The 20811-nt window shown below is 43.6% G+C and overlaps 1 protein-coding gene across 1 annotated transcript in view; it reads left to right on the top strand.

Moving 5' to 3' along the window:
* The first annotated feature begins 774 nt into the window (after positions 1 to 774).
* Positions 775 to 20811, top strand: part of LOC111838433 (unconventional myosin-Ie-like) — a 20403-nt gene continuing 366 nt past the window's right edge. Inside the window, exons 1-27 of the mRNA XM_023801414.2 lie at positions 775 to 1129; positions 4125 to 4262; positions 4699 to 4788; positions 7326 to 7420; positions 7767 to 7854; positions 8249 to 8338; positions 8544 to 8675; positions 9979 to 10113; positions 11013 to 11145; positions 13046 to 13242; positions 13539 to 13619; positions 14659 to 14745; positions 14917 to 15003; positions 15392 to 15559; positions 15805 to 15890; positions 15988 to 16069; positions 16302 to 16507; positions 16873 to 17017; positions 17203 to 17317; positions 17593 to 17762; positions 17923 to 18068; positions 18246 to 18392; positions 18963 to 19120; positions 19293 to 19361; positions 19483 to 19675; positions 19895 to 20058; positions 20268 to 20811. The exon at positions 20268 to 20811 is cut by the window's right edge and continues 366 nt beyond it. Of these exons, the coding sequence (XP_023657182.1) occupies positions 1127 to 1129; positions 4125 to 4262; positions 4699 to 4788; positions 7326 to 7420; positions 7767 to 7854; positions 8249 to 8338; positions 8544 to 8675; positions 9979 to 10113; positions 11013 to 11145; positions 13046 to 13242; positions 13539 to 13619; positions 14659 to 14745; positions 14917 to 15003; positions 15392 to 15559; positions 15805 to 15890; positions 15988 to 16069; positions 16302 to 16507; positions 16873 to 17017; positions 17203 to 17317; positions 17593 to 17762; positions 17923 to 18068; positions 18246 to 18392; positions 18963 to 19120; positions 19293 to 19361; positions 19483 to 19675; positions 19895 to 20058; positions 20268 to 20344 (3282 nt within the window). The 5' untranslated portion in view covers positions 775 to 1126 and the 3' untranslated portion in view covers positions 20345 to 20811. The remainder of the gene's footprint in view (positions 1130 to 4124; positions 4263 to 4698; positions 4789 to 7325; positions 7421 to 7766; positions 7855 to 8248; positions 8339 to 8543; positions 8676 to 9978; positions 10114 to 11012; positions 11146 to 13045; positions 13243 to 13538; positions 13620 to 14658; positions 14746 to 14916; positions 15004 to 15391; positions 15560 to 15804; positions 15891 to 15987; positions 16070 to 16301; positions 16508 to 16872; positions 17018 to 17202; positions 17318 to 17592; positions 17763 to 17922; positions 18069 to 18245; positions 18393 to 18962; positions 19121 to 19292; positions 19362 to 19482; positions 19676 to 19894; positions 20059 to 20267) is intronic.

Here is a 20811-nt window from a genome sequence, read left to right as displayed (position 1 = left end):
CTCGAGCAAGGTCACTGTACACGTTTTCCAGTGTGATATGGCTTAATTGCTACGAGAGCGGATTATGATTCTTTTTTGAGACGTCTTTGAAGGTTCATTGGAAAGCTGCAATAAAGTTTAATATATTTAGAACTTCATCAAATAATGTATGTTATGTAGTTTTTTTGTAGCTTCTGCAAAAGTGGTATTTCATTAAATTCAGTTCAGTAGTTTTACTAATATTTTAAGCCCCCTAAAAGAAATCGAAGTACAACAAAGTGTTTTTTTATTGAGTTGTACCTGTAACATATAATTACATTTAATTGATAAAGTTGTAGATTGGGACATATGGTAGTATCTTAATTAAAATCATATTGTTCAGTCAAACTCAAGAGAATGGGTGAAATTACAACGGCCATGCTTGTGCTTCCATCGCTTTTTATCCACAGTTGTCAGTGAATTATAAATGAATAACTCACTGGTGAGTACAGTTATTCTCTGGTACTTCTTACTGTAAGTACGAGCCGTTCACTGACTCGTTCTAAAACGGACAGGCAGATGGAATTGTTGTAAAACCATATCCATCGTGTAAATTTCATTTATCCAAAATACGAATACGTAGTTTCACATCAAAGTGCAAATTCGTTTTCGTTGGTTTACTTATTTCTTTATCCAGGGAGTAGTGTATGACATGTAACATGTAAACCCCCGTTTGCCCTGCGTTATATCTAAATACCTTAATTCCAGGCGTTTGTATTTCTACTTAAGTCACGCAGGGTGGCGCTATTGTGTATTGGAAGTACTGCGGTTCAAATACCCACAATTCAATTAGACAGCAGGGAATTACTGCCGTACCTACCTGCTGCTGTAGCACTTAAGGAAAAAAAACCATTAAAATAGTCTCACGCTGCATGTTCGCTTTTCCTTTCTTATCTTTCTTGGGAAACCAACTGCCGATGTAGTTAGAAATATCGTCCTGGGATACAGATGATTTTGCCTGGACATTTTTACGTTTTAATTAGTCGCCGTTGATATGAGCACCAATTTTCTACCTTAACACAACCTGAAAAACGAGTGTGGTTTAACTTTTCCACGGCGTAAAGGTGATAGTTTCGTCGGTTGTATCAAGAAAGTTGCAAAAACCACAATGGTAAGTGCACCAGGTTAAGATATTTCTTTGTAAGTCAACATAAATGTGTATTCGCGAGGGGGTCCGACGTTAAAACTTTGTAAGTCTTTCCAGGATTGAATTATCCAAGGAACCAAAACCGGGAAGGGCGTTTTGTCCTGACGTTTTAAAGATTGTATTATATTGTCGGTATATTTATGACAGCTTAAGGAAATAATGCTTTAAAAATAACGCTGTGTCGAAAATTTAGGCCAAAGGTTTAAACCTGTGTGTGTTTGTATGTGCATTTGCAGGGCGGAGTGCAGGTGAGCCCGCGGAAGCCGTAGCTTGACACGTACTGGGATTTTTCCACTTTCTGTCGAGTATACTTGTGCCGGTATATGTCTGCCTTACTCATTTATAGTATGGCTTTAATTCGGACCCTGCGTTTTAGATACATTTTAACGTGACAGTATTAAAATCAGATGTAATATTCTGTATTTGCATTATGTCCGCAAATCCCCGCCCTTGTAAACTCTCTGACCCTAAGGATCCTAGCATGGGGAATTAAACACAGAGTGGCGCGGCACAGATTACGGAAAACTCATGTGTGGCAGTATCTTAATAGGCTTAAATGTTGTAAAACTGTATAAGTAACGTTGGGGATATTTAGGCAGCAAGCTGCTGTCAGTTATCTGCGCGGATCTGGTAACGATCTCCAGTTTAACACCAGCGTGCCTGTACAGGACCACGCAGCTCTGGCACGCTTCCTGATGAGAGGAGGAATGCGGACTGTGGTAGTATTTTTTTTTTAAATAAATAAATACAGGACTCTGTCACTGGAAGTTCTGTTCCAATCCCTACAGGTGTTTTAATCAGGTGATCCGGTTACACAGCAGTAGTGAGAAACCGTGCTGGTGGTTTGATGGATGTGTATTAAAACAAACTGGTAAGAACAGCGCACAAACAGATGTGATTTTCGTTCTGCAGTTTAGCTGCATGCGTACAAATCTGAGCAATGGCGCTCTTGTCTGCATCACGCAGCTCTTCCTGGTGTCCTTTCAAGGTGCAGAGAAATGAGGAACGTGGCGGAGGAAGCGAGTTTAAGAGTATTTTTAAAAATGTTGCATTGGTGCAGAAGGTCATGTTCGTTTACCAGAATAAGCAGGACTTTCTGTGAATATTACAGATGTTACTCAGTCTCCATTTTCATTCACACTTATTGTTGAAAGATGTTGAGATCCCTGAAGAGAAAATGATATACACTGCAGTGTTTTCTTAAATAAGATGGCTTGTCACAGGACTAAGAATGGAATTTTATTTGTGCTTTTTTCCAGTTCTATGATGGAGTACACATTTTAAGAAGTCTCACAGTAGTGTTTCCTGTCTAAGACTCAATATCGGTTTTATTATTGTGTTACATGTAAGGTGTTCCTTACATGTAATGCAATAGATAAGGAATGGGTAGAATGATCAGTGTGATTGTGTATTATGTACAGAATTCTTTAGGATGAGTCGACTTCACTATGAAAGGACTGCTGTTGATGTGTTTGGGATGTAATTCAGTTATAAAATCATTCTCAGTTGATGCACTGCTTTGGAAAGCTTGCGCCTCTCTGTGTCTGCATGTGCACCATTCCTCTTTTCAGCAAACACAAACCGATGTTTGTTGTAATGATCTCACATCCCAGTTCATGAGTTTATATCTGCTGTGTGGTGCGATACACTGTATGTCCCCCAGTGGACCCTTGAGGAAGTTTATCGTTAGCATGAATGTATTCATGCAATAATATTACCACCTTTTTATTAGCCATGAGCAGCTTTATATTGCTATGTCCACATGGAATATTATTAGCACTCCTACAAATCATCCATTCACTTTAGAAAAACAGACTTTATGAATGGAAAAAGTGCCATTTCACTAGCAGTATCAGTCTTTAAAATGACAAATGGATTGTTCATGGAGGTGAAGTTTTATAATAGAATATTATGCTTCACGACTTCAGAGCGACAGTTTAAATCGGCTGTCTTTGTGTAGTTATTGCATAGACTCAATTTTTTTCTTCGTGGGAAGTGGATTTAGTCATACAGTATCCTATAGATGCCATTATAATTAGCAATGATGTCATCATTTGGTAATAAGTGGCATCATGATTGCAAACTTTTTGCGCACAGATATTTGCAGGTTGCCTTATGAGAGCATTTGACTGGATAATTTGGCAAAAAGGAAGAGTTTTGAAGAAACTAGCATGGACATTTCTATAAGTAGCTATACTAGCCCACAGGGAAGTGACCCATTGTACATACCTTTGTATTATTGTATTGAACGTAATTCTCAGTACGAGGGGGGGGGAAAAAATGCAGGAAGAATTTTCCTATATTTATTTATGTGATCACTGGCATTAAGTCATCGCTGCAGACTAAATGTATCTATTTGTTGGGTTTCTAAATTGTGCTTTGTTTTGTTGCATAAATATTCTTACTTCCTGTAGACGGGTTATATCCTGTAGGGATTCATTAATGATGAAGTAACTTGTAAAAGACATAAAGGCATTCTTTCACGATTTACAATATGCGTAGGTGTAGGTGGGATTTATCCATTTAAATGCTAACCCAAATTCTACCCAGGCTCATAACCTGTTCTCCCTGTGTTTCTTAACATCTGTCCTTTAAGGAAAACTTAAAACATCTGTGGTTCTTTACCATTGGAAGGTTAAGCTGTGATTCCGTAATGATCCGCAATGTATTTAATAATGTGGACTTCATATATTTTAAAGCGAAAATCTAAGATGATAACTTGTTTCCGGTGGTTGACTTTCATATCACGCTTTGTCTGTGGTTTGAGTCATAATTTAATACACTTGGAGATAAATCTGCCTGATTGTGGCATCACTTCTTACAAAAACGATACAAAGTAGTATAATTTCTGGACAATTTAACCTGAATGCTGGTAATGAGAGGAAATAATCCTCAATAACTGCAGCCGTCTTCCCGTTTCCTTCATCTTTTTCCTGTCCTATGACCTTTGATCTTCCAGGGGAGTAAAGAGCGTTATCACTGGCAGACCCAAAATGTGAAGGTGAGCGGCGTGGACGACATGGTCCTGCTCTCCAAGATTAGCGAAGACGCCATCACAGACAACCTTAAGAAGAGATACATGGATGACTTCATTTTTGTATCCTTTTTGTTTGTCCAGTGAAGCACGCTGAGCAGGTGCGTAACTGAAACCACCTTAAGTGCCATTGTTTAGCTACCTTTGCTTGGCTGCTCTGTGTTTACTTGCTTTTCATTGATTATTAAATGGCTTCACTTTCCTTGTTAAAATTAGATTCCTTTACAGAACCTTCTTTACGATAAAACGTTCAGCCTAGCCGGGTTTGTCTAGTGGTCTCTAAAGCACCAAGCAAGTGACACAAAGTATCTAAGTAAATAAATATAGGACTAATCCATTGTAGCGTAAATCACAATGACATCTGTGAAGACATTTTTTGGTTCTGATTAACCACTTGAAACATTAAGCTGAGGGCGTGCAAATGTCTAAATGTTTCTGGGAGCCAAAGAATTGCAAATATCTCAAATGATAATCTACTTCCTTGACTCTGTCGTAACAGACCTACATAGGTCCAGTACTGATCTCAGTCAATCCCTTTAAACAACTGCCATACTTCACAGACCGGGAGGTGGAAATGTACCAAGGGGCGGTAAGTGGGTGTGGCTTTTAAACTTACCCCTAGAACCTAGAGGTGTAGTTAACATGAAAGCCCTGCATACAGAATGTGGGCTGCTTAACTCGGCAAGAATATGTACAGTACTGCGCAGAAGTCATAAGCGGTCAAAGAAAATTATGTTCTTCATGGTGGTGATATTATGTCTGTCAAAGTGTTAGCTTAGCCATTTCAAAGCCTCTTGTCACCCCAGAATTTACTGTAACCATCAAACATACCCAGATATAGGTTGGAATCAATCACTAGCACACTTCGTATGGCTTATCAATACCTCAGGAAGCTAAGTGAGCTAGCAGTAATATTAAACAATTGCATGTAATGGCTGAGGTGCCCCTGAAGAGAGTTTTGGGAACTGAAGCGGTGTTCTAACCATCCAACAAGATATCAGTAACTTTTTAGATAACAGAAGACATTCTCTTTATTTTCCAGCACTCTGTCTCCGACTTGCAGAAGAGTGAGATGCATCTTTCTTAAATGCTGTTCGTAGGTGTGACATTTGTCATAAGTATGCAGATATCCTCAAATTTCTCAGGCTGCCACGGAGAGTAAAGTGAGTGAAGGAAATGGAGAAACAGAATAAAATCAATGAGGAAGGTGACTGGTCCTTCAACATCTACAGAGTACAGCAACACCCATGAAAATCTGTAGGCCTCGTTGACCATATTATGACCTGGAATTACTTGGAACCTCTTCATGCCAAGTGCTACGCTGAATGCTTTCTGTTATATCAGTGCGTGGGCTGTGCTTTGTAAGGATCTTAGATTGCTGTCTGATTGGCAGGAACTTTAAACCAAGAGCTCCAGGGATAGGCCAGCGATTAGTCACAGCAAAAGCCGCAAGGCTGTGCTTTAGCAAGTGTGAACCTGCCGGTACTGTCTGCGTGCCTCTCGCACTGTCCTCCTCTGTCCACTGGCCTGCGACTCTCCAGTGCCGTCACATCTACCTGTTTTCCCAATAATACTTATTCTTTGTTTACTTTTCACTACGTTTTGCATTTATTACCCTTGGTGGGTGCTTCTCCATGCGTGCACAAACTTGCAAATTTTAAACATCACTGGTGACGTGCAGCAAGACAGACGCGCTGAGCACTGCATCTGCAAATGGGATCATTTTATGTGGCCTTGCTGATTAATGCAGTAGCATGTAAAATATCGCTGGGAGCCTTTATTGCATAAGGGATTATGGGAAATGGATGGAAGTTTGACTAAAAGAACAGCGTGAACCATCAGTATTGAGATGTGTGTGGCATCATGAGGTGCCAGTCTGCCAGTTTACTGTAGTTCTACTCCATGCCTCAGCCAGTCGGCTGCTGAATGGGTTTTGCGTTGCCAGCAGTCACTGATTAACCCCAGTTGCTGACCTCAGCCTGCCTCTGCGCTCCCCTCTGTGCCTGCTTTTCCGTGGTGTTACTTATTCGTTTACCTTATGATTCTCTCCAGCATTTTCACCACATTTTGATTTGACTTGATTTAGAGCTGCACAATATCATACTGTATAATATGTGAAATTTCTGAGAACAGTGTTAAGCAGTCTTAACAGGGCATGGGTAGCCTAATGATTAGGGAAGTGCACTTGTGATCAAAAGGTTTCTGGTTCGAATCCCCGACCAGCAAGGCACTGCTCCCTGGGCACTGAATTAGCTGCACACCGCTTTCACACATGGGTTAAATGGAGAGCACACATTTCCTGGTCATGTGCTGTGTCGTGTCAGCAATGACAATCAATCACTTTCACTTCAGATATTTATAAATCAGGAAAGGAAATGAAATTACCCAAAATACCCTATTGCCAAATAGAACTTATCTACCAACAATCTGTCAAATAAGTTGGTCCCAACAGTTGTCAATGGACACAAAGCAGGGCCTACAAATGCAATTGGATGATTGTGCATGAGCACATGGCGATGATAATGCTGAAATGACATATTGTGCAGTCGTAGCTTCATTTTGTTGTCTCTCCTAACTGCTTTTCAAGAATAAATGAGGGTGATGCAGGTAGTGAAATCAAGTGGCCTTTATCATCATACAATCCATATTCTAATATATAGTGGCATGAAATCGCGTTCCTTCTGGATTACAGTGCAACCTACCCACAGCACAGATGGAGGAGGGTTTTTGCTCAGTCAGGGGGGGGGGGTCCAGGGTTTTTAAAATACTGAGGTCAGAAGTGTTACCTTCCTAGGTGAGCCCCGTAATCAGTCATGGTTATTGGAGTTGCAGAAAACATACTGCGGACTTGACCTTGGTGTCCTCAATGCTGGGTATGACCATGCTAATGAGCACTAATACGTTTAAATTTATAATCAATTAATTTTAATAGTACTAATAAGTTTAAACTGGCTCCAAATAAGATGGTTAGGAGGTCATTTTAGCTGTTAGTTCACTTTTGGTTCTAAAAAAACATGATACTGTACTCCATAACATCAGCCTGATAGGTCTATTGTTAGAAGCTAGTAGTGACAGTTACACTGACAATGATGGAAGTGATGGAGGTGGTGTTGATTTCTTCCTCAGGCCCAATATGAGAACCCCCCTCACATCTACGCCCTGGCAGACAACATGTACCGCAACATGATGATCGACTCGGAGAATCACTGTGTCATTATTAGGTGAGACCACTGGTGGCTGGAGCCTCAGGCCAAACCTCACATAAAGTGGGTGATGATTAATGCTACAAGAAACCACAATTTGTCACTCCCTATGTTCAGGTTTTAACCTAACGAAGGGGTAGGAATCCTGATCCACGGAGAGCCACTGTGAGTGTGGGTTTTTGTGATGATTTCTCAATCAGCCAATAACAGGACTGGAGTTGAGAATCACTGCTTTATTGGCTGAATATGAGGTCATCCCAAAAACCCGCACTGTCCCTGCATGGGTCAGGTTCCCTACCCCTGGCATAACTGGTCATTTTTGGTTTTTCTTTTCGCGGATTCTCCTTGGTCTTTGTCACACCAGTGGAGAGAGCGGAGCTGGGAAGACGGTGGCCGCCAAGTATATCATGAGCTACATCTCCAAAGTGTCCGGTGGAGGCCCCAAGGTCCAGGTGAGGTCTTCTTAGATAGGGAGATGCTCCATTAATCCCGAAGGAAATAACAGTTTAACTAGAGGTCTAACCGTGCAAAAAAGTCACCGTTTGGTACGGAGCTTGGTTTTGGTTCATGATTTGGTGCAGTTTTGGTACAGCAGGGAAATGAATTTGTTCTGAAGTTATTATTAGAAATGTACGAGCGGAAGTCAATAGTTAAAACAGTATTTGTATAAGGTAGTTATCTACTTTAGTTTTACAAACTTGTGGGTTTTGGAAAATTTTCTTATGGTACTGGAAGAGTTTTAGAAAAGTCATGGAAATTTATTCTGGCAGAATTGGGGGAACGCATTTTCTCTCTATCCTTTCTTTCTCCAACCATATTCTGTCTCCTTTGTAATATTTCGCACAGCAAGTGAAGAACATCATCCTTCAGTCCAATCCCCTCCTAGAGGCCTTTGGGAATGCCAAGACTGTCCGCAACAACAATTCCAGTCGCTTCGTAAGTCACAAGTCTTAACATCATTTGACATTACTTTAGTGTTATCTTAGAATTACAAACACCTTTATTAATTGGAGAACATGTGTAGTAGCTTATTACTGGAAACGTAACAAGCTGCTCTGTGCTTTGTGCTTTTGTAGAGGTCTAACCTTTGGATGTTGGATAACAAAAGAAATTAATTTTGTGTTTCATGTTCCTGACGCAGGGGAAGTATTTTGAGATTCAGTTCAGCCGGGGTGGGGAACCTGACGGAGGGAAGATCTCTAACTTCCTGCTGGAGAAATCCAGAGTCGTGTCGCAGAATCAGGGGGAGAGGAACTTCCACATCTACTACCAGGTCAGACATGTCTTGTGCTTCATCAGAGTTTAAAGTCTAGCCAGTTAAAGTCACTTACCTGCTCATTTGTCACCCTCTCCTCACATTTTTATTTATTTTTTTACTGATTTGGCTACTTTGGTGCAAATTGGGAATATTACACAGAGAGAGCCTGATTGTAGCCCTTTGAAAAGTTCTTAGTATTCATCAATTAATTCATCCCTCCATCCATCCATCTTCCAACTACTTATCCTGGTAAAGGCCGCTTGGGGCCCTGGCCACATCGGGCACAAAGCCTGGATGCACACTGGACAGGATGCCATATGTCTTGGATGCCTTTTTTGTGTTGATAGAGTGGGGGATGTTTATGGCTCAGTGGGTTATGCTTCTGTGCCTGTGATTGGAAGTTTGAGTCTTGTCCTTGGGCAGAATAGTCACATGTCTGTTGGGCCTTTGAGCAAGGTGCCCCTACCCCCTCCGAAATACTCCAGGGGTGCCGGATAAATAGCTGTCCCTGTGCTTGGACCCAAAGGAGTCCCAAAGGCGAGTAGATGGGGAAAGTAGCATTCCAGCTTACTTGTAATCGCACTTGCGCAAGTGGAAAATAAAGGTAGGTAGGTGAGGGGGTGTGCGCTGATGCTGTTTACAGTGCGTTGCAGTGCATTACAGTACGTTGCAGTGCATTGCAGTGCACCCACCACACATCGAACCAGCTCAGGGATGAGCCTGAGTACAGCCATGCCGTGGGTTATACCTCAGCACCACACTAGTCCGAATAATAATAATAATTGATACTTTTATTGATCCCTCTGGGGAAATTCTTTTTTTTATGCCTCCCTCAACTTACTCTTTGTAGAGTAAGCTGTCTGCGAAGGGCAGCCACCTGTAGCGGCGCCCAGGGAGCTGGGGGTTAAGGGCCTTGCTGAAGGACCCGCAGACGTGGCTGGGGGCTGGGTTTGAACCGGCGACCTTCTGATTACAGGCACTCAGGCTTAGCCCGCCGAGCCACACGCTGCCTCCCTGTAAATCGGAGGACCTCCATACAGGGCTGGATGTAGATTAACGTCATGCTCAGGGGTCCAGTGGAGTAGGATCCCTGCTGGGATTCACAGGATTCGAACCGGTGACCTTCCAGTTGCTGGTACAGATCCTTAGCTTCAGAGCCATCTCACTGTCAAATAGAGTCATTTCGTACTTCAGAACATATTTGTTTGGGCTTAACTCTTCAGAGAAAAGGGCTCTATATCTATGTTTTATAGCATATGGTCCCCAGTTGGTTTGGAATACCTTGCTGACATTTTCTGTTCTCCGTGTTCCGCTCCAGCTTTTAGAAGGTGCCTCAAAAGAACAGCGAGAGAACCTGGGCATCACAACCTCAGACTACTACCTGTACCTCAACCAGTCAGGAACATACACCGTGGAGGATGTGAGTGACAAGAAGGAGTTCTCTGATACCATGGTGAGTTAGAGCCTCTTTGCAGTGTTGGGAATACTCTATAGCAGAGGTGATGGACTGTGGTCCGAATCTGCACAGAGACACTGAGGCACTCTGAAAAATGTATTACGGACCCAGTGCGTAAGTAGATTCCACTTTAGAACTGCTGGGAAATGGATATCACTGTCATTTCTGTCTAATACCAGCTTCAGCAATGTCACAGCGTCTGTCCTTTGATGGCATGTTCTCTTTGTGCCGACCCAGCTGGATTACACACACCGTAAGAGCTATTAAGAAAATAATTAATTACTTTAACAAATGAAACCATAACGATGTCGTCTTACAAATACCCCTGAACATAGTATGAATGGAAAATAGCAATAAAGCCATCATCTCCATGCCATCCATCAAAAGGCATAAAATAGCCTACATAAACGAATACATTATGAAACACGACGTTATAACTTTAAATAAGCCAAACTCTAGTTAATCTTATCTGAGTACATGCAATATAACCATACATAAGCCTACATTTCTTAATCAAAAAAGGAAAGACCCAAATATATGGAAAAAATGAATGACTGCGAGTTGCAAATCAAGTAGATTCTGCAGAGCTACGGTGCAGCAATTGCACTGTTCCAACTATTTAAGGTACTAATGTTGATAGCAACTATGCTTTTGGGAAATGCATCTCAGGGTGATAGATCTCAAGAATGAGCATCCTTGAATTAAGAAGTCAACGCGAATGAAAATCAGCCGCGAGCTCTGGAATTGTCACCAATCTGCACAGTAGGAGAGTGTGTTAATGCCGTACCTGTTAGATACCGTTTGAGTGCATGTAAGGGGTCCTTAAGGCAGGCCTCCACTCTAGTGCACCAGTGCTGTGCCGCAGCATGTGAGCTCGTGGCTGCGTGTGTCTGCAGAATGCCATGGAGGTGGTGGGCCTCACCGAGGACGATCAGTCCGCCGTGCTGCAGATCGTGGCGGGCATCCTGCACCTGGGCAACATTGCCTTCCGAGAGGAGGGCAACTACGCTGTGGTGGAGAGCATCGACTGTGAGTCTGTCTGTCTGTCTGTTTTTAAGTGGCTTCGAATGTGTGGAGCAGATTATCAGCAGTAGCTGCGTACAACTGGAGGATTTGAAGGCTACACATGCGAGTATAATGTGTGCTGGTAACATGCTAAGGATACCTAGTTAATGTGTAATTATGGAAACTTGAAATAATATACGGATAAAACTTGAAAAGTTTAATAGGTTGCAGGCAGTCCCCAGGGTTTTCTGGGCTAGATTAGACTTTGAATGCTCAGCAGACCTGTGCTTCTACACCAGCTAAGTTTTTTTTAATCTACATATGCTATTTCCTCATTTAGTTGGATGTGTTTACAAATAAATGTCGTACATCACGTGGCCTGGCATGGAATAATTTGGGGGGTTGGTGGCAGGATTAGCACTCCAGTCACCGTAAAAACTTCACCCTGCTCAAATGGCAGGCAGTACCCTGTTCTGCTCTCCGCGGGAGTAGCTCTGCTGCAGCCGCCCACAGGAAGGTTGCACGCATGGTGGAGGGGATGGGGGGAAAGCCCTCGGGAGCCTCATCTCCAGAAGAGTCCAAACCGCCAGTTGGAACTGGTGTCGTCACCTGCTGCATGGCAGAACTCGGGTCATAATTTAAAGCAGCCTGTCCAGTAGACACGTGGAATGTCTTGTCTTTCCAGCATGATAACCTTCTTGTCATGCTGTGTGGGAGCTTTCTAAACTCTACGTTTCAGTGGTGGCAGACTCTAAGGTACACAGACCAGGGTGTGGCCAGATCTCTGTAGGTGGGTACGCCTGTTATTGCTCTGCTCGCCCTGATGGCTGCCATACTCTGGAAGTAGCTATTGCTGTGATGGATCAGCTCCTCCCAATGGTGTCCAATGTCACTCCTTTCAACGAGTGTATTAGACTCAGGTGAAGGCACTCTCTGGGCGTCTCCTGAGACTGCCGTGAGTGATATGTTGGTGAGGGCGATATTTTATTCGCAATTTCATTTGGTGGTTTGTGGGTGCTCGTGAGGTGACGCACTTTTGGTCATGGGTGACTTCAATCTGACCAATGCCGCTGACAGGGCTATGAGGGTCCGGTGAACATGGTGAAAGTAGCCCCATATTCCTTGGCATTGCACACTGGTACTGTAAGTGCTGTGCAGAATGGAGGCAGAATCTCTGCACTCTTCCCAGGGCATTCTGGGCTTCATCAGGGTGTGTCTGTGTGTTCTTGCTCCTACTCTGTTCAGTGCTTTTGGGCAAGGTTGTGGGGTCCATCATCTGTAGGGCATCTGTTGGTGAGGATAGATTTACCAATCTTTACTTTGCCAACAATGCTGCCATCTTCGCTGAGTCAATGGAAGCTCTGATCGGGGCTTTCAAGGGACTGAGCGAGGGGTCTGAGTATCTGTTTGCAAGTGTCCTGGATCAAAACCAAGATCTGAAGGGGGTCATGAGGTCGCTGAAAAGAGGTGTGTGGTGCTTTGGATATCTTTGTAAGAGGACGAAGATCCAAGTGTCGAGTCCTGATGCTCCCTTTTTTACTTATATGGCTGCGAGACAAGGATCCAGTAACCCGAGACAAAGACAAGACTCCTTCAGTACTGCGTCTCTTTGGATAATCCTTGGGTACCGCTGGTTTGACTTAGTGTCGAATAAGCTGTTGCTGTAGGAATCCCAAATGTGGCAAATAACCTGCAGTATTAGTTATGGCACTATGGCACTGTGGTGCATTTCCCTGAGGGTGATCCGGGTCACAGGATCCTCACTGCTGAGGGCACGAGAGGCTGGACCAAGCCTAGGGGATGCCCACGCAGCACCAGTGCATGCTCCTCAACCTGATGTGACCTTGTTCAGCAGTTAATTATCTAAAACATATTATGTTCATGCTTGCATCTACCCTGCTTTTATTCCTGTCTTCCTCCTTAGTCCTGGCCTTTCCCGCCTACCTGTTGGGCATTAACCAGGAAGGCCTGAAAAGTAAATTGACCAGTCGCATCATGGACAGCAAGTGGGGGGGCAAGTCAGAGACTATTTCAGTCACCCTGAACACAGAACAGGCTGCCTTCACACGGGACGCCCTCTCCAAAGCCCTCTACTCTCGTCTCTTCGACTACCTCGTTGACGTGAGTTTAGCATCTTGGTCGGCTTAGTCCAGCTTGTATCTCAGGTACCTTTTTGAGTGAGTGTCTCTATCATGGTGTGACGTGGAACTGTGCAATCCCACAATGCCTTGCACTGACGTTGGCTGTTTTCTGATGCTAGGTGAAGCCTGGCTTTCCATCAGTTTTTAGCACAAACAGATAAACATTTATTTAATTTTTTGTGTTATTCTCAACCAATAGAACTAGAATAGTTAAAGTGATAATACATTCCGCCTGGCTGTAAATGTGCAGTGGATTCTCTGCTTGTTCTGCTTTAGGCTATTAACAAAGCCATGCAGAAGGACCGTGAGGAGTTAAACATTGGTGTGCTGGACATCTACGGCTTTGAGATCTTCCAGGTAGGAAGGAAAAACTTGACTTTAAACTGTCGTCGCAATATCATCAGGCATAATCTGTGTCTTCAAATGACATTTGTTAATTAAACACCTTTAACTGGGAAAAGCCACATTTTTTGTGTTTAAGTGTCACCCATATCAGAGTCATTCAGCTTGTTTGGATGAATTGACTATAACCCCAACCTGGCAAAGACCAACCAAGAGTTAGAAAGGTGGCCCTACATTAAAAATGTGGAACTTTTTTTTCATTTAAATCTCTGGTGGGTAAAACTTATCACCACTGCAGAAGAGACTGCAGAATTTATTTCAGGGTGAACAACCATCATGTCTATATCAAATTGTTTTTCCCACCAAGGTTTTAGTCAGTGATATTTATATGGAGACTCTTCCCCCAATATCTTTACAATTTTTTTTTGTCTACTTCTGTTCCATTGAGCCCTTGCTGTCATGAAAAAGTAGAGTGACCTGGATAATTCTGATTCTGACATGATTCCTGGGAATAATATGAAACACTTCCATTTCCCAGCTTTTGGTCTTTGTTCACTTCTTATTGAGTTATTTATCTGTTATGCTTACCATAGTAGAAAAGGCATAAAAATATCTGGGTGGAAATTTGTTTTCATCAAACAAACTTACTCATTCTAATGAATATGACACTTTTTATGCATCCTAATGTTTAAGGTAACACTTTACATTAACACTACCTTCATAATGCATTCATTATTCATCCGTAGACCATTCATTGCTCCTTCATAATGCATGCATAAGCCTTCATAATGAATCCATTAGCAGCATGTAAGTATGCCCATACCTTAACAGCCTTAATATACATTAATAACATTATGCGATTATATTGCTATTAAGGTATGTTAGCTTCTTATAGTACACTTACGTGATACTTATGAATGTTTTCTGTGAATGCATGATAAAGGCATTATGAAGGTGCAATTAATGTAAAGCGTTACCTAAAGTGCTATGTTTTTTTTTTTTTGTTTTTTTTTACTTTTTACAATGTGACATTTTCAAAAAAATTCCTTGACAGAAAAACGGCTTTGAACAGTTCTGCATCAACTTTGTCAATGAAAAGCTGCAGCAGATTTTCATCGAGCTCACCCTCAAGGCCGAGCAGGTGAGCAAAGCTGAGGCTTTCTCGGGCTTCGAGGATCCGCTGCTCCAGCGACACAAACCGGTCCCACTGCGCGATCTGCTATTGGCCCAGTGCTGCAAACGTCGAGGTCTCATGGACCTCTGGTCAGATTCATGGTACTGAGGTACACCATGTCTGCCGCTCTGTTTACAGGAGGAGTATGTGCAGGAGGGCATCAAATGGACACCCATCGATTATTTCAACAACAAAGTAGTGTGTGACCTCATAGAGTCTAAATTGGTGAGTATTAATGGTTTTGTGACAGGTGGGTCAGTAAAGGTTAGCAGCACCTACTGGGTATGAATCATTGGTGATGGACTTTCAGTCCAGATTGGACGTGGCAGATGTTTTCTAGGGGGCGTGTTGCTTGTTTGCATGACCGTGGTTGGTGTGAGCCTCACATCTCCACAGTTTGGGTTCATTTCCCATCCCTACCTCTGCATTTCCTCTGGGCCCTGCAGTTTCCACTCATGGTCCAGAAACAGAAGCGTGTATCGTGCGAGTGTGTGTTCTGTGATAGGCTGTGCTGCCTTTCATAAGCTTCAGGCTCACAATGAACCCGAGCTGGATAAACAGATATGGATAATCACTGTGACGTCACTGCAGCGTTTCCATTTACGTTTACCAGAACCCGCCAGGCATCATGAGCATACTGGATGACGTGTGCGCTACTATGCATGCCAAAGGAGAGGGTGCAGACCAGACGCTGATCCAGAAGCTGCAGATGCAGATCGGCAACCATGAACACTTCAATAGCTGGAACAAGGGCTTTGTGGTGCATCACTATGCTGGCAAGGCAGGGGGCGCTCTATACAAATCTTTTTATTGTTGTTGTTGGTCTTAGTTTTGAAACTTATTTTAGTCTCTTGAAATAGTCAGGAACTCTGATCTTGGATCACTTTTGTATTTAATTTAATTTAATCTCAAGTTCCAAATACAAAACAGTAATTTTCTACCATGACTCATCCCTTGTTCTGCAGTGCGTGTTTAGACATACCCAAATGTGGAATTTGGATGAGCGACTAACCCAATATTTTGTAGGTGTCGTACGACGTGAGTGGCTTCTGCGAGAGGAACAGAGACGTGCTCTTTATTGACATCATTGAATTGATGCAGAGCAGCGAATAGTAAGTGTGAACAGACAACGAATGCGTCTCTTTTTGCATAAAATATGACTCAAGTCTTTTCTTGCCTTTTGTGTTTCACTTCTTTTCTTTTGTCCAGTTCCTTCATCAAGGACTTGTTCCCGGAAAATCTGGAGGCGGAAAAAAGGGGTCGTCCCACTACTGCAGGAAGCAAGATCAAGGTAGAGATTATAGTGGAGTTTATGGGAGGCTGTCATGATCATGACCGTGGTCAGCAGAATGGCTCACTGCTGAAGTAAGTAGGCTGATGTTTGTGCACACAATAGGAAGGAGCTGCTATCCAGTGTAGGATTTGACTCTACTTTGGCCTGTCAGGTAGCCCATTTAAGAAGAGCTGATTTTTCAAAAAAATTTGTAAATTTCGTAAACTTTGCCTCCTTTGTCTGAACTCAGAAACAGGCCAACAACCTGGTGCAGACTCTGATGAAGTGCACCCCTCACTACATCCGCTGCATCAAGCCCAATGAGACCAAGCGTTCGCGCGACTGGGAGGAGAGCCGGGTCAAGCACCAGGTGGAGTACCTGGGGCTGAGAGAGAACATCAGGGTCCGCCGGGCCGGATACGCCTTCCGCCGTATCTTCAGCAAGTTCCTGCAGAGGTGCGTGCTGGGTAATGTGGAATGGCCAGGGGGAATAGTTCTGGATATAACTTGAATAAACCTTCAGGCTATTTGATGCCTAAAGCTTTTACTGGTTAATGCTTAAATTTGCTGGAAACACGCCAAACAGTGAGTTAATACGTCGTTTTTGGTGTAATGCAGTGGTTCTCAATCCTGTTCCTGGTACCTCCCCCTGCCAGAGTGTTTTCATTCCAACCCACACTGTTTTCAACCTGCCATGTTCATTATTAGCCTATTAAGGACCATATAAGCCTGATTTAGGTAGGGTTGGAATGGAAACATTCGGGGGGCGGGGATGCACCAGGAACAGGATTGAGAAACACTGCTCTAATGCATCTGCGCAGATATGCCATCCTGACCAAGGAGACGTGGCCCAAGTGGCGTGGAGATGAGAAGCAGGGAGTTCTGCACCTCCTCCGTTCCGTCAACATGGACCAGGACCAATACCAGCTAGGCAAGGCCAAGATCTTCATCAAGGCCCCCGAGTCTGTAAGTCCAGCCTGCTGCCACCTTCCGAGTTACTGGCAATGATCACCAGCGTTTGGTAGGAATGATTGTCACAATCAGGTAGACTGTCATCATATTCCAGTGAAAGTACCAAAAGATCTCATTTTACATGGCAACATTTCATATGCTGATACATGCATACACAAGCCTCCATTATGTCCTCCTAGCTGTTCCTACTAGAGGAGATGAGGGAGAGGAAGTACAACGGCTATGCCCGCGTCATCCAGAAGGCCTGGCGTAAGCACGTCGCTGTCCGCAAATACGTCCGCATGCGGGAAGAAGGTAATCATGACCTTTCATTTTCAGCGTATCTGTTGCCTGTGAAGAAATACTTTCCTCATTTGTTCTGTATGTGTGATTTCCCCCCCCCTCCCATTTTTATGCATATTTTATGCGAATGGAAAATTGATTCTCTTACAGAATTTTTGTAAAAAGCTTGGGTTGTGATTTGGAAACAATGATTCCTTAGACAAGTAATCAGAGGAGTGCCATCTTGGCTTCTGACAGCAGGTGGCAGTGTTGCACTTTTTTTTTGACACTGTCATCTGATCCTCCAGCATCAGACCTTCTCCTGAATAAGAAGGAGAGGCGGAGAAACAGCATCAACCGCAACTTTGTGGGAGATTACATTGGCACTGACAATCACCCTGAGATACGGCGGTTTGTGGGCCGCAGAGAGCGAATCGACTTTGCAGATGTTGTGGTGAAATATGACCGCAGGTTCAAGGTGAGGCATGGGGTATGGGTGTCCGTAGGTCCTGAGTGCTGATTCCTGTGTGCTGAGTTCTCTGTGGAGAGTAAACAGGTAGCACTGAAGAGGGAACTTTCAAGGTCCAAAGTCACTGTAAGCTGGCTGGAAATGACTTGTGTTTCTTTCTCACCCACAGTCAGTGAAGCGTGACCTTATCTTGACCCCCAAATTCCTGTATCTGATTGGACGCGAGAAGGTTAAGCAGGGCCCAGAGAAAGGCCAGATCCATGAGGTTCTGAAGAGGCAAATTGAACTAGACAAGGTCCAAACAGTCTCTCTAAGGTATTACCTAGTAGCCCTTACGTTTATTACTTGTAATGCGTAAATATTACGTAAATATGTAAATCTTGCGTATCATTTGTTATACTGTTTATTAAAAGGTTTGAAATGCATTAGCTTAATATCTGGGTGATTTTGAGGAAGGGGTACCGCTAATGAGGCTTGGTCCCTCCCCTCCAGCACGGTCCAGGATGACTTCCTCATCATCCACGAGGAGCAGTACGACAGCGTGCTTGAGTGCAATTTCAAGACGGAGTTCCTAAGCCTGCTGTACAAGCGCTACGAGGAGAAAACCCGCAAGAAACTGCCAATAAAGTTCAACAACCTGTACGTAGGGCGCCGACCGAACCTGGGGCGTCGTCCGGGTGTCACCCGTCCTGCGCTGAGCCTCATGTCTGCCTCGCACTCAAATAGCCTCAGGAGTTGTTAGACGTGTGGGGAATTTTGTTACTGGACTACTGGTGAAATCGACCCAGCTGATCTCCGTCGTTCCTTCATCTTCTAACAGTTTATCTTCATGGCATAAATGCATTTTAGCATCTCAACTAAAGGAATTTTCTGGAATAGGCGCTTCTAATATGCAATGCTTTGTTTTCCTAGTTCTTTGATAGGGCTGGATGTGGTGCGATTCTTCTGAAGCTGTTTGTGATCATGCTACATTTACAGTTTACCATTCAGCTTTAGTCCTGGAGCTGCAAATTTGCTGAATAGAGAAATATTTCTTGATAGAGAAAACAAATCACTGTCTCTTTATGAAGTCGATTAAGCACTTTGTTTTAATATCATGACTGTGGGTGTTTTCAAGATGTAACATTTAACAGAAGGGAAGGACTTTTTTATTCTATTTGAATGCTGTAGACCATGTACCTCCTGAATTGCTGATATTTTCTCCCCCAGGCTGGAGTTTAAGGTGAAAAAGGGTGGCTGGGGTCCTTTTGGGGCAGCAGGTTCCAGGCAGGTTCAGTTCCAGACGGGCCAGGGGGACCAAGCGATTCTGAAACCCAGCAGCAAGCTCTTGTTGGTAACCATTGGTCCAGGACTACCCAAGAACTCTAGTGAGTCTAGAGAGATTGATTTGATGCAAATGAGCCTGTGTTTCACCGACGTGATTCAAAAATCTTTGATAGATATTCAGTATGTGTTTTGCATAGCTATCTAATATGTTTCTGTTGTGGCATGTGAATTTCTGACATACACTGTACCCCCCCCCCCCCCCCCCCCCCATAGGGCCAACACGACGAGACAAGCGAAAGAGCCAATGCTTGGACAACCGTCAAGTCCAATCAGGAAGGAATGGTGAGCAAAGGAATAGCATGGAAATCCTACGTTATGTTCACCTGGAGTATGAGGCCTGAAATGAGAACCACGCATCTCGGTGTTGAATTCCCGGTCTGTTCTCTCCATTCCTCCTCCTCAGCCCGTCCAAGGGCTGAAACCAGGACTCGTTCAGGGGGGAACCGGCCTGTCTCCAGGGCTTCCCTTATTCGACAGCAGAGCAGTATGGAGCAGCCCACTCTACCTCGACTCCAAGGCCAGCGGCAATCCAGGGTTCCGCAGGAGCGCCCGACCAACATGGACTTCATGAATGTGCCTGACCAGGGAGTTGCAGGGTGAGTCTCAGCGGGTTGTGGTGAGTCTCAGCGGGTTTCTTCTATTTCTGCTTGGCTGTTCATGATGGTCTGCAGAGGAGCGAGAGCTGAGTTGGTCTGCATGCCATAACCAGCCAAGTCAACGGAGGCAATTGGGAATCCCCATCTCCAGAGGATGATTTATCTTTGAACGAATAATTTTTCAAATCCAAGTTTTAATATCTTTATGCTCCCAAACAGCCTCCATCGCAGGCGCTCCAAAGAATACAAGCCAGAACCGGGAGCAGGCCGACCCAAACCTAGACCTCGTTCGCCACAGTGCCGTGCTTTGTATGCCTACGATGCCCAGGACACAGATGAGCTAAGCTTTAACGCAGCAGACATAATTGACATCATAAATGAAGGTATTCACTTTTGTAAATCATTATCTTTTAATCGATGGATATCCATGGCCCTACAGCAATGTGCTTGCTCTGAGAATCTAGCAGACTATTTTACTATAAATAAAACATGCATGTAACCAGCTAAATAAGTCCATCACAGGGCTACATCCTGCATACCCTGCATTGCTCCTTGTGCTTAAACCATGTATGCATGCTTTTCTCCCTCCTAGATCCATCAGGCTGGTGGCTTGGGCGTTTGAGAGGGAAAGAAGGGATGTTTCCTGGGAACTATGTGGAGAAGATCTAGGCGGAGGGGGATGTTTTGGCACTTTGAATGCAGGATGCCCACACCAAGGCAGACGTGCTAAATAGGCCGGCATTCCATGGTATCTGCTACTGCATTGGACACTACAACACAGCAGCTAGTGCTAAGACGTGTTACTGTGGTGAATTGTAAAGGCATACCTGCCTTACTGAGACTACCTGCTTGTAGCCTGAGTATTGGGGTAGGGTCATCCAGCTATTTCTGGTTACTTTAATGATGAGCATTTTTAAACATTGTTTTAAAGAGCACATTTTGTCCCGTTCATGGAAATACTGTAATAGGCATTCAAGACTTTTATACTTTTTATGAGGAAGCAAGTTTGTAAAATATTTTAAAATGAACTTTCTCTACCGTAAGTTTTTAAGAACAAAATTTGGATATGGTATTAACTGTATTAATGCGATACCCAGTATATATTTATAGCTGACCTAAGTTTTTTTCCAGCCTAA

Source organism: Paramormyrops kingsleyae, chromosome 9 (genome assembly GCF_048594095.1).
Source record: "Paramormyrops kingsleyae isolate MSU_618 chromosome 9, PKINGS_0.4, whole genome shotgun sequence".
Taxonomy (NCBI): domain Eukaryota; kingdom Metazoa; phylum Chordata; class Actinopteri; order Osteoglossiformes; family Mormyridae; genus Paramormyrops; species Paramormyrops kingsleyae.
Note: the sequence above shows the minus strand (reverse complement) of the source record. Positions and strands in the feature narration are given on the sequence as shown.